The following is a 13,754-nucleotide window of genomic DNA, read 5'->3' on the forward strand; positions in this document are numbered from 1 at the left end:
AACTTGATTTATTTACTGTCCAATATTTTACCAATAACTGCCAGTTTTTCCCACACTGGATCATACAGGATGATACAAAACATTTATTGATAGAGTACTGTGCACAGAATGTTTTGTTTTTAACTACATAAACTGAAATTGTAGGAAAATATTTATGAATGTTATATGAAATACTGAAGAGACTGATGCTGGACATATAAATGCATTTTGAAATGGAATATCCTTATTAAAAAAGGAATGGTGAGGAAGATAAAAATAATTAAAATCTACAGTATCTGAACTGATATCTGCTCCATCTTATTGTGCAGAAGAATAATCAAACATAGGCTTTCTATGACACATAAAATTAATTTTATAAAAAATCTCTAGTGCAAACAACATAAAACTAAAAGATATAAAGTATATAAAAAGACAAGAATTCCTTCTCTGCAATGCATTATTTGTGAGACCTGGCTTCAATCCCATTGGCACTCAAAACTTCAGACAAGCGCGTCAAGTACATGGAGTCGGGGTAACCTTTCCTGAAAGAAAGAAAAAGATGATTCAGTTCAGATCCCTGGATTAATATTTGTGACCTTTAATTCTGCAGCCTGGTACAACATTCAGCCTAGGTTCACTCACTGTGATTTGCCTCCTTGTAAACTGGTCTTGTGTGGGATGCAGTCCCAGGTGACCCTGGCCTCTGTCTCTTTGCCTGTCACTGTGAAGGTGAGTCCCTGCCTGAAGGCTTTCTCCAGCCTGGGTAGCAGCTTCTTTGCCTTCTCGCAATCAGGGAGGTAGGCCTCAAATATTCCTCCTTGAAATGGTTTTCCAGGAGATGGATGGCCCTCCTGATAAAAGAAAACACATGCAAAAAGAAGGTTATTAGACATTATAATTTGGAAACTAAAAGCACTGTCACACTGCTAAAACTAGTGTATATATAATACTTCTGCACAACGGCATCCAGGGCCAGAATTTGCAACAGAGATCACTTTTACTTTTGACAATTAACAAGCCTGTGTGGGCTGGTGTTTGCAGATCTCTGTGTATGAGAAAATGTAATAACTAAAAGAAAGTAAAAATGCACTACCTTTGCATGTGCAGCACTACAAAGTAGTGCATGTATCACTCAAATCAGTTCTGACATGTATGAGTTAACTCTGTTTGAAAAAGCGCATTTCAGAACAGGACACCGATAATTAATTTGCCTTTCCATGACTGTGTATTCACAAAAGGTCACACACATCTATAGCAGTTAAAACAAAAGAAAACTAAGCAACAGATGCTACAGGAGAAGCCATTTTTCTCTCATTTGCTGTCTCTTCAAGGGTTAAACCTTTAAGTCTGATCATGACAGCGACAGAAAATGACATGCATAGATTAGATTACATAAAAAAACAAGCTTTAATAAAAATACAAATGTAGAAAAAAATATGCAGACTTAAAATGAAATAAAGTGACATAAGGTAAATATAAGTACAAAAGTAAAGTAAAAGTCACATATTCGAGAAAAGTGGGAAAATGACATGGGGGTTCAGATGTCTGATGATGAATGGGACGGTGCTCTGAAAAGAGTACATTCTTCTTCTATATGCTCAAGACATTCTTTAATACAGTTCAAAGTGTTACATAGGCTACACTTCTCTAAAGCTAAACTGGCAAGAATATTCCCTAACATGGACCCATTATGCGACAGATGTAAACAGTCTCCAGCTACCTCTTTTCACATGTTCTGGTCCTGTCCGAAACTTGTTCCATTCTGGTCCTCCTATTTTGAAGTCATATCTAATGCGTATTCCTATAACATTTCACCCTCTCCCATGATTGCAATTTTTGGACGGTTTTTCGATCCAACTGGATCAGTCCCTCCTATTTATTTGCAGAGGGTAATTGCCTTTTCATCCTTGCTAGCTAGACGCTTGATTTTGTTGAAATGGAAGGCTGTTGATCCTCCAACATACCACTACTGGATTCGGGACGTTATGCAGAATGTGAAATTGGAAAAGATCAGATGTACCCTCAATGGCACTATCAATGGATTTCATAGGACCTGGGATCCTCTTATAACTTATGTGAAGAACTTACCTGGTATAGAGTTGGAACTCTGAGTGTTTGTACCTGCAATTGATTATTATCATAATGAGTACGGTCAGGTGCACCTGTGGCTGTAGATTCTTTTGTGTGTGTGTTTTCTTTTTTTTTTTTCTTTTTTTCTCTCCCTATTTTGTTTTGTTTCTTTTTCTTATCGTTTGTAACAAGTCTGTCTGGTTAATTTAGTCGGTATTTTGATTTCGTTTCTGAGGGGTTTGTTTTTCTATGTTTGCCTGTATTATTTGTAATATTCCGTGAACATGATGGTTTGAAGGATCATTTGAAAAATGAAAATAAAGTGTCTTAAAGAAAAGTAAAGTAAAAGTAACGTGTTAAAAATGCTTGCCATTTACAGTCCTGCATACTATCCATAGCACCATCTGTAGTGCCCCCCTCGCTCCACCCCTCCCCAGTGTGCTGTTAAACAGTCTAGAGGGCAGGAAGGATTTTTCTGAGTGTCAGCAGAGTAAAAGAGTGACAGCAGCCTGCTGGTGCTGAACGTGTTTTACCATCATTTTGGTGTAGTTCATCTTTGCCATCGTTTGTGTTTATTCCAATTGTACGCAACTGTATAGATATTATTACCTCCCATGTATTCAGTGGTGTTAGTTTGTCTGTTAGAAACATAATTCAAAAAGTTATGGAGAGATTTTGATCAATTTTTTTAGGAAAATTCAGAAATGGAATAAGTGATTAGATTTTGGTGGGTGATCCAAATCACAACGTGGATCCAGGATTTTTTTTAAAGGATGCTTTACAATGGGAAGATAGACATGTTCTGCCATTAAAGCTTTCAATTTAAAATACCCACAATCATTTAATATTGTTTTCTAGAAGCACAAGTTTCTTTCAAATAAATCATATCTAATTCCATGATATATTTTTATGTTTTTAGAGATTCTTCTGATGAAGGGCCATTCACCTGCAAACTGTTCAAGGTTGGGACCTTCACCTGGACAAGAGCTGCTTTACTGAATACTGCAGCTAAAAAAAAACACGGGTACATATGACAACTTGTAACATGGACAGTGAAAGAGCTAGAGTCACGGGAACACCAACTCTGAACCTCTTGGACCAGTGTTCTGCAGGTTTTAGATATTTTCCTGTTGCAACCTGACTCAAATTAATAGCTCATTAGCAGACTCATGCGGAGCTAGTCAGAGATCAATTTCATTTTACTCAGGTGTGTTGCAGCAGGGAAACAGCTAATCCCTGTAGGATAGTGGGCCTTGAGGATCAGGGTTTGGGATTACTGATTTAGAGGCTTGTGCAGAACTTGACAACAAACTGGTGGAGAACCATTTAATTTGAATAAGGTGTGTTGGAGCAAGGGAAAAAAAATCAAAAACCTTCAGGCCAAAGAATCCGGAGATGCTGATTCCTGGCAAATAAAACTGTTTGAGAAGATGTAAAATAGGTTGACTTTCGATTTGGGAATCTCAAAAATTTTCTTCATGTACATCTCAGTTGTTAATAAAGAGAAACATGATGAAAATTCAAATTTGTTTTAAAGTTTTGTAATTACATGGTAGTGTTAATGAAAACTAAACGAAAATGTTTTCGTCAACACACATTTTTCACTGGATGAAAACTAGACTAGACAAGACTAAAACCCCCATTTATAAACGTGCATTTCCGTGGACTAATAAAGACGAGACGAAAATGTAGTTCACTAAATAAAAACTGGACTAAAATCTATGGACATTTTAGAGCACACAGCTCTCAGCTGCAGCCACTTGTTGATATTGTGTGTAGCTGGCTAACTTACATTAGCTTCTTAGCATCTAGCGACCACAGGCACTTGTTGATAGAATTGTGTGTGAAGTTGAATTTATGTTAACTTAGATTTGGTGACATAAAATGCTGTTCTGTTTGTCTTCAGGTTACCATCACAAGGACATCTGATTTGAATTGACATCAATATTAATACAAATAAATGCATGTAAACATAAAAATGCCTGCAATTATTTCTGCATAAAATAGAATAGTTATGTTAAGGTATGAGTTCTAAATTGATTTTTAAATGTAATTTAACAATATTAAACTACATTTAACAATGTCCTACTAACTACTAACTAACAATGTAATATACTACTAACAATGTTCTAAAAACTACTAACAATGTAATATACTACTAACAATGTTCTAAAAACTACTAACAATGTAATATACTAATAACAATGTTCTACAAACTACTAACAATGTTCAATATCTGCTGACAAAAAAAGTAAAAAGGTAAAATGATTGTCCTGACTAAGACTGGACTACAATGTTGACAGTTTTTGTTGACTAAAACTAGACAAATAAAATTATGTTTTCTTGGACTAAAATAAAGACTAAAATGCTCGACTTATAGTCGACTAAAACTTGACTAAATAACGGGATGAGGTTGACTAAATGTGATAAAAACTAATAAGCGCGATTGATACTGGACTAAAACTGAGACTAAATTTAAAAATGGCTGATAAAATTACCACTATTTCATGGTGTTTTAATAATGACAGGTATTTGTACTGGTATAAAGTGCAAAATTATTTGCAGATAGGATTTTTTCTGATACATTTACTAATAAAAAGGCAAAAAGGTCTAGGCAGGCTGTCATAATTACAGTACTTAAAGGGTTAAGACTTAAGAGGTGCTTTGGCAGATAAGGTGGAAGGCCTGTATGAGATATAACAGCTGGCAGTGAGAATAAGTTTTAAGGCGGCCACTCACCCCTTGGATACCATCAGGAATGCAGTAAGTGATCTTGATAACGCAGTCCTTGTTGTGACCTGGTAAACTGATGCTCAGTCTAGATCTCTTCATTTCGCCCTGGATGCCCCAGCGTGTCTGCTCCGTCTCACGACAAACTCTGCAGTTGGCATGTATTGTTTCCAGGCACTTTGGACACATGCTAACCCCACACTTGGTCCTGATCAATGATGTCCCATTCTTTCCACACACACACATGTGCATCCTGTCTCCCTGACCTGACCTGGATTCCTCTGGACTGCTCTGCTTTTGCTCTGTGCTGTCTGTCTGGGTAGTACTTATGGGTCTCTCTGTCTCACCACCATTCACAGGACTTGAACTTGAATCATTGCTGCTAACAGACTGATTGACAAAAGACTCTGAAGTTTGTACATCCACCTTCATTGTATCTACAGTCTTCACTTTCTCCTTAATGACATGGTCTTGCCTCATTGATGAATGGCTTATTGATCCATTAACAGCCTGCATCTCACAAAAATCATTTCTGTAGGTTGTTTTCCACTCCTGATTCCCACTGGTCCCATCAGCCTTGCTTGTTTGGCTCCCTTGTAACACCTTTAAATGACTGCTGGCTGGCAGACTACTGCTTTGGTGCACATTTATTTGTGAAAAAGAGGTAGAGGGTCTCGAGAAGGGATGTTGCTCAAATTCTCCAGAAAATACCTCCTGCAGTGTAGCAACAACCTGAGAGCACAACTCCTTTGGTCCAAGTAAACATAACCTGTTCTTAAGCCTGTGGAATGTAACCTTCTTGAAGCGGCTCTTCACCTCAGAACAACAAGCCTGTAAGGTTTCATCAGTGTCAGTGATGCCCAGTTCTGACAAGCGCAGCTCTTGCACCGAGAAGTCGACCTTAACCGAGTCAATCAGCTTCTGTAAACCATGCTGGCATGAGCTAACAATGGATGAGTCTGCCCCGTTTAAGATGAGGGTCTGTTCCCTGCCAGCTTCGGAGAGGCTTTCATTCATCTGAACATCAGAGGTCAGGTCCTCTACTCGAGTTCTGTAGGCTTCTTTTATGTATTTCCACATCACCGGGGAAACTACAATCTCTGCATTATACACTTCCTGCTTGCTGTCCCTTCCTGTTGGGCTACTGAAGCTAGAGGACCTCCCCTTGCCCTTAACTGTGGGCTTGCTGGAATCATCTTGGCTTTTCTGACCCACAATCTGAGCCTTCTGCTGAGGTGTTCCTGAGAAACTATTGGCTCGCTTCAAGGTGGACCCAGACCCAGCAGGTGGAAGAGCAGTGCTTCCTGACAAACTGGAATGAATAGTGCTAGGTGATGTTGAAGTCCTGGGTTGAGCATCCATCATATATAAATTCAAAGAGGTTTTGGTCTGCATGGAGGCAGATGGAGGCAACGTAGATCCAACTTTAAACAATATGTCCCCTCCTGTGTTTTGGGCTACTGCTCTAGAGACTTCACCAGAAATCCCTGCCTTTTCTGACAGCACATCATGCCCTAGCATTGGCCCAAGCCGTGTTTGTCTGCTGGACGCCGAGTTTCCTCGTAATGTGAAGTCAGTTGGCCGACTGCCTAATGCAGTTAGCCCTGAATCTTTGAACCGGGCAGCTAGTTTATACCTTCTGGCTCCTTCAGCTCTGCTTTCATCTTCCTCTGACCTCATGATGTGATCTATCCTTTCATCCAAAGACCCTACAGAAGAGGGCGTTCTGTGGAGGACTCCCTCCTTGTCAGCATGAGATGATGAAGAACCAAAATCATATGAAGGGTATCTAACAAGGCTGGCTACATCATCCTTTTTATCTCTCACTTCATCATGGTCCAGTAGAAGAGAGTGTTTAGCCTCAGACACATCACTACTGCTCCCAATAATGTAAATATTTAGCTCATCTTCATTCAAAAGCAGCTTGGGAAATCTGACACATAAATTCTCCAGTGCCCTTTGCAATCCTCCTCTGGGAGACAGGATAGTTTTGGGGAGCTGGTCCCGACGAATCTTGCTCTCATTCTGCTGGTAAAGCTGACTTATCGCGTTTCTTGCCAGTTTCAAGCGCTCCTGTTCTCGCCCATCTTCCATCCCTGCTGTTTCTGCAACTTGGAGAAACAAAGTGGTCAAGCCCTGATTTGTCTCATCTATCACCTCGACACCGTACTGACTGAGGATACGCTGGTATTCCCTTCGGCAGCATTTCTGCAGATACTGGAACATGTCCGCATCCAGAATCAGAGAAAGGTCCTCTACGGATGTGGCAGGATGATGCAGAGCTGCGCCGTCTCTGTTTTCCTCCCAGCCATAAATCCCAGGAGTCAAATCTCTGCTTGAACTTAAACTGTAGTCATCCGAGGGCCTGCCATTGGGATTGTTTTCTCTTTGTTTGTTAGTTTTTCTGCTCTGATCATCAGATTTTTGTTTATGAGGCTTCTGAGCAGACCAGGAACCACCTGGGGTAGCTCGATCTGAGTCTTTATTATCCGCTGACTCTGCACCTCCGGGCTGGCCAAGTAACTGAGCCAAGGCAGCCTGCACTTTGGAGTAGGAACCCGACAACATACAGCATCCTTCGGTATCAGTGTATCTTATCTGGACATCACGGTGGCTCTTACGTAGGCTTGAGAAAGCCATGATTCCACCAGGAAGCCGGCTGTAGTCAACAGCTGCTGATAAATTCAAGATGATCTAAGACAATATGAAACAAAGCAACACTCATGAGTGTTACTAAATAATTCCAATTAAATTTATATTTTTTGCTAAATTGGAGTTAAATTTACCTTGTCTGGGTCCAAGCTTTCACGATGCTCCGTCACTGTGAGTGTATACTTCTTTCTATCCACCGCCAGTAAATGCTGGCCGCGTTGAATAACTCTCTGTGCCACTGTGTGAGAGGGGTCATTGGAGGGAAATCAATCACAGTCTGTGAAGCATCCTGACTAAGCTTTTCTGCCATTGGCAACTCCATTGACTTGCATGCCAGCGTTCCAGCTCAATGTAAATCACTGGTGACAGCAGATATAGTGCAATACTTTACTAATACAAACTAAATGGATGCAACTAAAATTGGAATTTAAGGGATGAGAGTCATGAGGCACTTTGCATTGTGTTGTGAGACTTGGTGATATAACAGTATTATAATAATATTGTTAAAAGTACTTTCACACCAGCTCACACACACACATTAATTCAAAGGCGCGAGTACAGCCTGACCCCACTGACCTGTGCTGTCATCGAAGCTGATGAGGGCAAAGACAGGCGTTGCCTTAATGAAGACAACCGAATCTATTTCCCCTCCTCCATTTTTGGTACTGAGGAAGTGGATGAATAACTTGTCTCTCAGCCTGCTCTCTTCCATGTCTGTGGGCAGACCACTCACCCTCACAGTCCTGCCCGACTCTGCCATCTGCTGGAAGAAACACAGTCAGTGCTGTGAGGGAGGAAATCAAAGTGGCTACAAAGACAGAAGAAAACTGCATGATTCTGCAAGGACGAGCATGAAAATCAGCACAATGATGATTAAAAATAGAGAAAACATGACACCATTAGATGAAAGTTTAGTGGTAACTCATACATGGACCCCACCCTTGCACATAGAAAGGCATGTTTGATAATCTAACACCCTCTATTGGGGGTTACCAGGACATTACACCAACATATTTCTATCATAATCATCGATTAAAGTATTCCCCTGAAATTTTAACGAAATAAACCTTCATTTGATCTTATTGTTTTCTCTCATCCTTGTTAAATTGGTTACTTAAAACAACAAGGTAGGTGCAACAGAGGGCTTTGACAACTGTCATTTAGCCATCTTAATGGAAAATATGCTGACATATTTGCTGCATTTCTAAAGAAATTACACTCCTTAAGTGTGCTTTGGTGCGCTTTTGATATAATCATATATCAAAGATATTGACAGAGATATGGACACCCCTCCTCATCGTCTTCTTCCTCCTTCCAACCGATTAACTTGTTTGCAGCTTTTTTGAAAAAAAATATTGCTTTTTGACTTGTTGCTTTTCACGCACGTCAGAGATATTACGACTGTCTCTAGCAAGTAATGGAGGTTTCGGGTCAAATCTAATGCCCAGCTGCAAATGATGCAAAGTGTATACAGCTACATGCGTTGTTGAATTTTTATCTGAACGCGATAGCAAAAGCCACATTGCAGCGTCGAGTTTCAAGGAAGTGAATAAATCAGACACGTCTTAGCTGAACCTGAATATCGCCCAAGTGTTGGTTTTATTACACTGTGCAGCGAAGAACCTTGGATTTCTTTCAAATTGAACAATTACTGACCTTAAAATATTTCACGATGGTTTCTCTTTTGTCGCTATGTTTCAAAGATCGTCACTCTTTACATGAAGAGGAGGAAAGTGAAACTAACTACATGTCATTTGTTATTTATGCGCCAGGGGGTGACAAAGTGTGTTTGGCTGCACATAAGTCATACATGTGCAGGTGCCCTGCATGGTTCCTGAGCTGTGAATATTTTGCCTCTCAGATTTAATAATTTAAATTACTGGGATTTAAATTATGGATGTAAATCAGTTGGGCTATTACTTTGATGAAAGAGAGCGCTGCTGGCCAAGAGCATGACATAAAAGTGTAATGATACTGGTTATATCAGCTCTATAACTTGTTGAAAGTAGGCCCACTGTGACCCACCTAATAATTTAAGAGGCGTGCATAGCAATGAAAAAGTCAATAGGCCCACCACTTGTCCAAAAAAATGACATCCATGGGAAAAAGACTAAATAACAGCAAACCTTTCTTTCTTTCTTTCTTTCTTTCTTTCTTTCTTTCTTTCTTTCTTTCTTTCTTTTTCTTTCTTTCTTTCTTTCTTTCTTTCTTTCTTTCTTGCTTTCTTTCTTTCTTTCTTTCTTTCTTTCTTGTGTTACCATGTAATTCAAGGGGGGAGATAATGTGAAAAGGACCTTAAAAGTAACAGTTGGTGGCAGTATTGCTTTATTACGTTGAATGCTGAATAACATCGGGCACGAGTCGTAGAAGAAGACATTTGTGTTTTCTCCAATCAGAAGCTACGTTACAACATTCAGTGCGCAGGCGCTGTGAAGAAGTTACTTCATGTGTTCTACGTCGTGAGCGGTGGAGGTCACAGACATCTGAACAAATTGAGGTGAGTGTACATGTAGTATGGTTGGAATACATAAAAAAATAATAACTCACTAGCTTAACATTGGTATAACAATTGTGACATAATAAAATAGAAACGTCATTATGTGTTTTCTCCCAAAAATGCGGCAGCACGAGCTGAGCAGACGCACACGAACAGCCACTTTACATGTCCATCAGCGAAGGCTAGCATGCGTACTTTCACCTGGCGAGCCGCTGGGATAAATTGACAATGGCTTTATTTGTGTATTTGACTTGGTGTTTCACGTGCTGCATTGCTCAATATATTCAGTTTAGTTTGATGGATTTCTTAGTTCACTGCTAGCCGATAAGCTATTGCTAACATTTAGCTAAATTAGCTACACCTACATCCTTGGCATCACTCAAGGCCAAAGCCTGTTGTTCCTAAAGAAAATGGGATTTAAGTTGGCATTCTAAAGTCTCCAACAGAGATTTAAGTTGTTTACACCGCATGGCGGCAGATGAAGGCGGTGTTCGTGAAGTGTTACCCTGTGTGTTACCATGTTTACCCTTTCATTGTCTGCAGGTTGCTGTCATGGCCAAATTATTTGAGTCTCTTGGAAAGTTGGGGCTCGCGCTTGCCATCGGTGGAAGTGTTGTGAACTCTGCCCTCTTTAATGGTGGGTACTGGGCAGTTGTGCACAACTTAACTTACACCACGTAATTGATGTAAATTGGACTATTTAAGTCTGTGACTAATTTATATTAGGTTTCATTGTAGTATTGTTTTATTGTCAACTTGGTAGATGTTCACAGATAATCAGAAAGATTGTTCTTCAACAGCCACACCAATGAGACTGCCTGCACTACAGATGCATCTGCATTTATTTGTTTAATGTCTTAATGAAATAATTAGAAGTGCATCCTTTGTAATAATCAGCTTTCACCAGTCATCTCAAATGGATGATAATGACCCTGATTATTTTTTCTGATCAATTAAGTTGTCTATTATTATGTCACACTTTGTGTGTTTCTCACCATGCTTTGGCATTTTATGTTTAGTGGGAAAAAAAACATTCCTTGGATAAAACATTTCTTCTAAATTTGGGATAATGTTTTATTTTACATGTGGCTGTCTTCCTCTGTAGTTGATGCAGGGCACCGGGCGGTAATATTTGACAGGTTCCGAGGTGTTCAAGATGCAGTTGTTGGTGAAGGAACCCACTTTCTCATTCCCTGGGTTCAGAAACCCATCATCTTTGATTGCCGCTCCCGTCCACGCAATGTGCCTGTCATCACAGGCAGCAAAGGTATGCAGATAATCAATAAGAAAAAAAGCTTTTGCTCATGCATGTTGTCTGTCCAGACTCAATATATATTATATAAACTGTGCAAACTGTAAAAATAAAATGAGTATTTCACACATGCAAATTATTTTTTACTTTTAATAATTTTTTTTATTATGTGCAGTCTCCATTTTTTAAACTGTTTATCCTACAGATCTGCAGAATGTAAACATCACACTGCGTATCCTCTTCCGGCCGGTGACGGGTCAGCTGCCACGCATCTTCACCAGTATTGGTGAGGATTATGATGAGAGGGTGCTACCGTCCATCACCACTGAGGTCTTAAAGGCTGTAGTGGTAAGTATTGAGCCACAAATTAGTTAAATTTACAAAAGAAAAAATAACTGCTCTAACATTATAATTTAATTCTGGGGAATAATAAAATATTTTCAATTAATTTCCACAAGTAAATAATTTCTTTCTTTTTTTGTCTCTGCTTCCACCTTTTGGAAAATGAGCAAATGAACTCACTCAAACTACTGCGTCTCCTCCTCACAGGCTAGGTTTGATGCCGGCGAGCTCATCACTCAGAGAGAGCTCGTGTCTCGGCAGGTTAGTGAGGACCTTACAGAAAGAGCCTCCACCTTTGGCCTCATCTTGGACGATGTTTCACTGGTACGAAACTATTTGTAAATTTTTTCCACAATGCCCATTTATCTTCTTGTCGGTGTCCTATTTTGTTTGGATAATGGATAAATGATTTTATGGCATTCTTCTAGACACACCTGACCTTTGGCAAGGAGTTCACAGAAGCTGTTGAGATGAAACAGGTGGCCCAACAGGAGGCCGAGAGGGCCCGTTTCGTTGTAGAAAAGGTATTATTTTTAGCATGCCAGTCCTTTCTGTACTACTTGTACATGTAAAACGTGTTCTGTTGTAGAACTGAGTTAAAAAAATTGAATAATCTATTTAAATGTATTCTAATTTCATTAATCCAATATCAGTTCATAAACTCTGAGATCGACTGGTTTTTATAGTTCATTTGTCGGTGACAACATTGACCTTCTTCTCATATGACTAAGCAATGCATGGCAAGATCGTAGAATATATACACAACTGAAAGGTTGCCTGTGTTGCTTGTGTCCAAAATCTGCTTCTCTCACTGAGATAATGCCAAATTCACATTTTTAAAATAACACTTTGTTTCTGGACACCTGATGATAAAAATTCTTAATCTAAAGCTGGAAAACTATCAGAAACTTCCTAAATAAGGAAAATAAATTATTTTTGAAGGATTATGTTTACAGCTGTGACAAGGCACCTAAATGCCCAATATCAGCTTCTCTCATCGAGACAATGCCATATTTTTTTTTTTCTTTCTTCATTCACTATTGGATTACATTTGCCTGTAAACTATTTACCAGCTTATTACGCCTCAAATTAGCAGCTAAGACCGTGGGCTCCATCATGTTCAGCTAACACAAAAAGTTTTGAAAATAACAGGAAGTGACAACACTATGCACATACTCCAAAATAAATCTGATAATGGACTGGTAAATACAGACAACAATCTTTCAAATATTGTATTTCAGAAGTGCTTATAGATGGGTCGTGTAAGATTATTACAATTATCTGATTACTCCCAGATACACTACTGTTCAAAAGTTTGGGGTCACTTCCCTATTGAATCCCATGGCAAAGTGACCCCAAACTTTTTAACGGTAGTGTATCTGATGGTCATGTAAACAGGCTTAGTGTTGTCTTAAAATTGTTATCTGAGAATGTCTTTGTTATTCAAAAATGTGTTGTTGCATAAATATCTGTAAATTAATCAATATTGAATCAAATCAGATTTTAACTCATCAGGCTGTTGTGAATCAAATTAATTCAAGAAATCAGCCGTGAGACCTAATTTAGTGGGAAGTGAAAGCTTAAATGACAGTAATTTTCTGTTTCTTTTAGGCAGAGCAACAGAAGCAGGCTGCCATCATCTCGGCAGAGGGAGATTCTCAGGCTGCCTTGCTCATTGCCAACTCTCTGATGGAGGCTGGTGATGGTTTGGTAGAGCTACGTAAGCTGGAGGCAGCTGAGGACATTGCCTTCCAGCTATCACGCTCCCGCAATGTCACTTACCTGCCCTCTGGCCAGGGCACACTGCTCCAGCTGCCACAGTGATAACATCCCACTCCATGTCTATCCCACTTTTTGCTGTCACCAGCTGTAACTTGGGCCATGGACAGGGTGTGTTTGGAAGATTCAATAGAGGGTTCTCCTATCTTCACACACATTCCTCACACTCTTTCTCTAACCACCACTGAACTGGGTACTGCTGATGGCAGCATGGTGGGAGATAGAGTGAGAGGTTTGTGATGGATACATTTATGAAGCCCAACCTTGTCTATGAAAGTGAAGGGTAAATTGTCCATTTATGGCTTATTGTCAGGGCACTGAATTTGCATAATTTCTGAGCTTGAGCTCTGCATGTGTGAAAAGCACATTCATTTAAATACAGTAACACAAGAGACAGAAGAACAGAAATGGTTCATTTTTTAAATGAACTATAGTTCATTTAAAATGAAAAAT

General features: G+C 39.5%; 2 protein-coding genes across 4 annotated transcripts; one reads left to right on the forward strand and one right to left on the reverse strand.

Moving 5' to 3' along the window:
- si:busm1-163l24.3 lies at positions 1 to 9,214 on the reverse strand. Of its 3 annotated transcripts, XM_042000898.1 has the most exons (7): positions 9,088 to 9,213; positions 8,008 to 8,194; positions 7,566 to 7,669; positions 6,156 to 7,473; positions 4,789 to 6,116; positions 622 to 830; positions 1 to 521 (listed from the first exon to the last, which is right to left on the reverse strand). In XM_042000898.1, the coding sequence occupies exons 2-7, from the start codon at positions 8,189 to 8,191 to the stop codon at positions 437 to 439; spliced, it is 3,228 nt and encodes a 1,075-aa protein (XP_041856832.1). In that variant the 5' UTR covers positions 8,192 to 8,194; positions 9,088 to 9,213; the 3' UTR covers positions 1 to 436. The 3 variants fall into 3 exon arrangements, with proteins under 3 accessions (XP_041856832.1, XP_041856824.1, XP_041856814.1); XM_042000890.1 differs by having other exon boundaries at positions 4,789 to 7,473; positions 8,008 to 8,191; positions 9,088 to 9,214; XM_042000880.1 differs by having other exon boundaries at positions 4,789 to 7,473.
- A 613-nt stretch (positions 9,215 to 9,827) lies between these two features.
- Positions 9,828 to 13,718, forward strand: phb (prohibitin). The gene is made up of 7 exons (XM_041973115.1): positions 9,828 to 9,928; positions 10,472 to 10,565; positions 11,034 to 11,195; positions 11,386 to 11,528; positions 11,730 to 11,846; positions 11,951 to 12,046; positions 13,134 to 13,718. Exons 2-7 carry the CDS (start codon positions 10,481 to 10,483, stop codon positions 13,344 to 13,346), a joined length of 816 nt encoding a protein of 271 aa, XP_041829049.1. The 5' UTR covers positions 9,828 to 9,928; positions 10,472 to 10,480; the 3' UTR covers positions 13,347 to 13,718.
- The last annotated feature ends 36 nt before the right edge of the window (positions 13,719 to 13,754 follow it).

Source organism: Melanotaenia boesemani, chromosome 2, assembly GCF_017639745.1.
Source record: "Melanotaenia boesemani isolate fMelBoe1 chromosome 2, fMelBoe1.pri, whole genome shotgun sequence".
Lineage (NCBI taxonomy): Eukaryota > Metazoa > Chordata > Actinopteri > Atheriniformes > Melanotaeniidae > Melanotaenia > Melanotaenia boesemani.

Bases quoted from the DNA above. Each gene is read 5' to 3' on its own strand.
- si:busm1-163l24.3 (XM_042000890.1), bottom strand. From the start codon at position 8,191: ATGGCAGAGTCGGGCAGGACTGTGAGGGTGAGTGGTCTGCCCACAGAC. The intron at 7,474-7,565 runs GTAAATTTAACT...ATATTGTCTTAG, and splicing joins AAAGCTTGGACCCAGACAAG to ATCATCTTGAATTTATCAGC. The intron at 522-621 runs GTGAGTGAACCT...TCTTTCTTTCAG, and splicing joins TTACAAGGAGGCAAATCACA to GAAAGGTTACCCCGACTCCA.
- phb (XM_041973115.1), top strand. From the start codon at position 10,481: ATGGCCAAATTATTTGAGTCTCTTGGAAAGTTGGGGCTCGCGCTTGCC. The intron at 11,196-11,385 runs GTATGCAGATAA...TTTATCCTACAG, and splicing joins TGTCATCACAGGCAGCAAAG to ATCTGCAGAATGTAAACATC. The intron at 11,529-11,729 runs GTAAGTATTGAG...TCCTCCTCACAG, and splicing joins AGGTCTTAAAGGCTGTAGTG to GCTAGGTTTGATGCCGGCGA.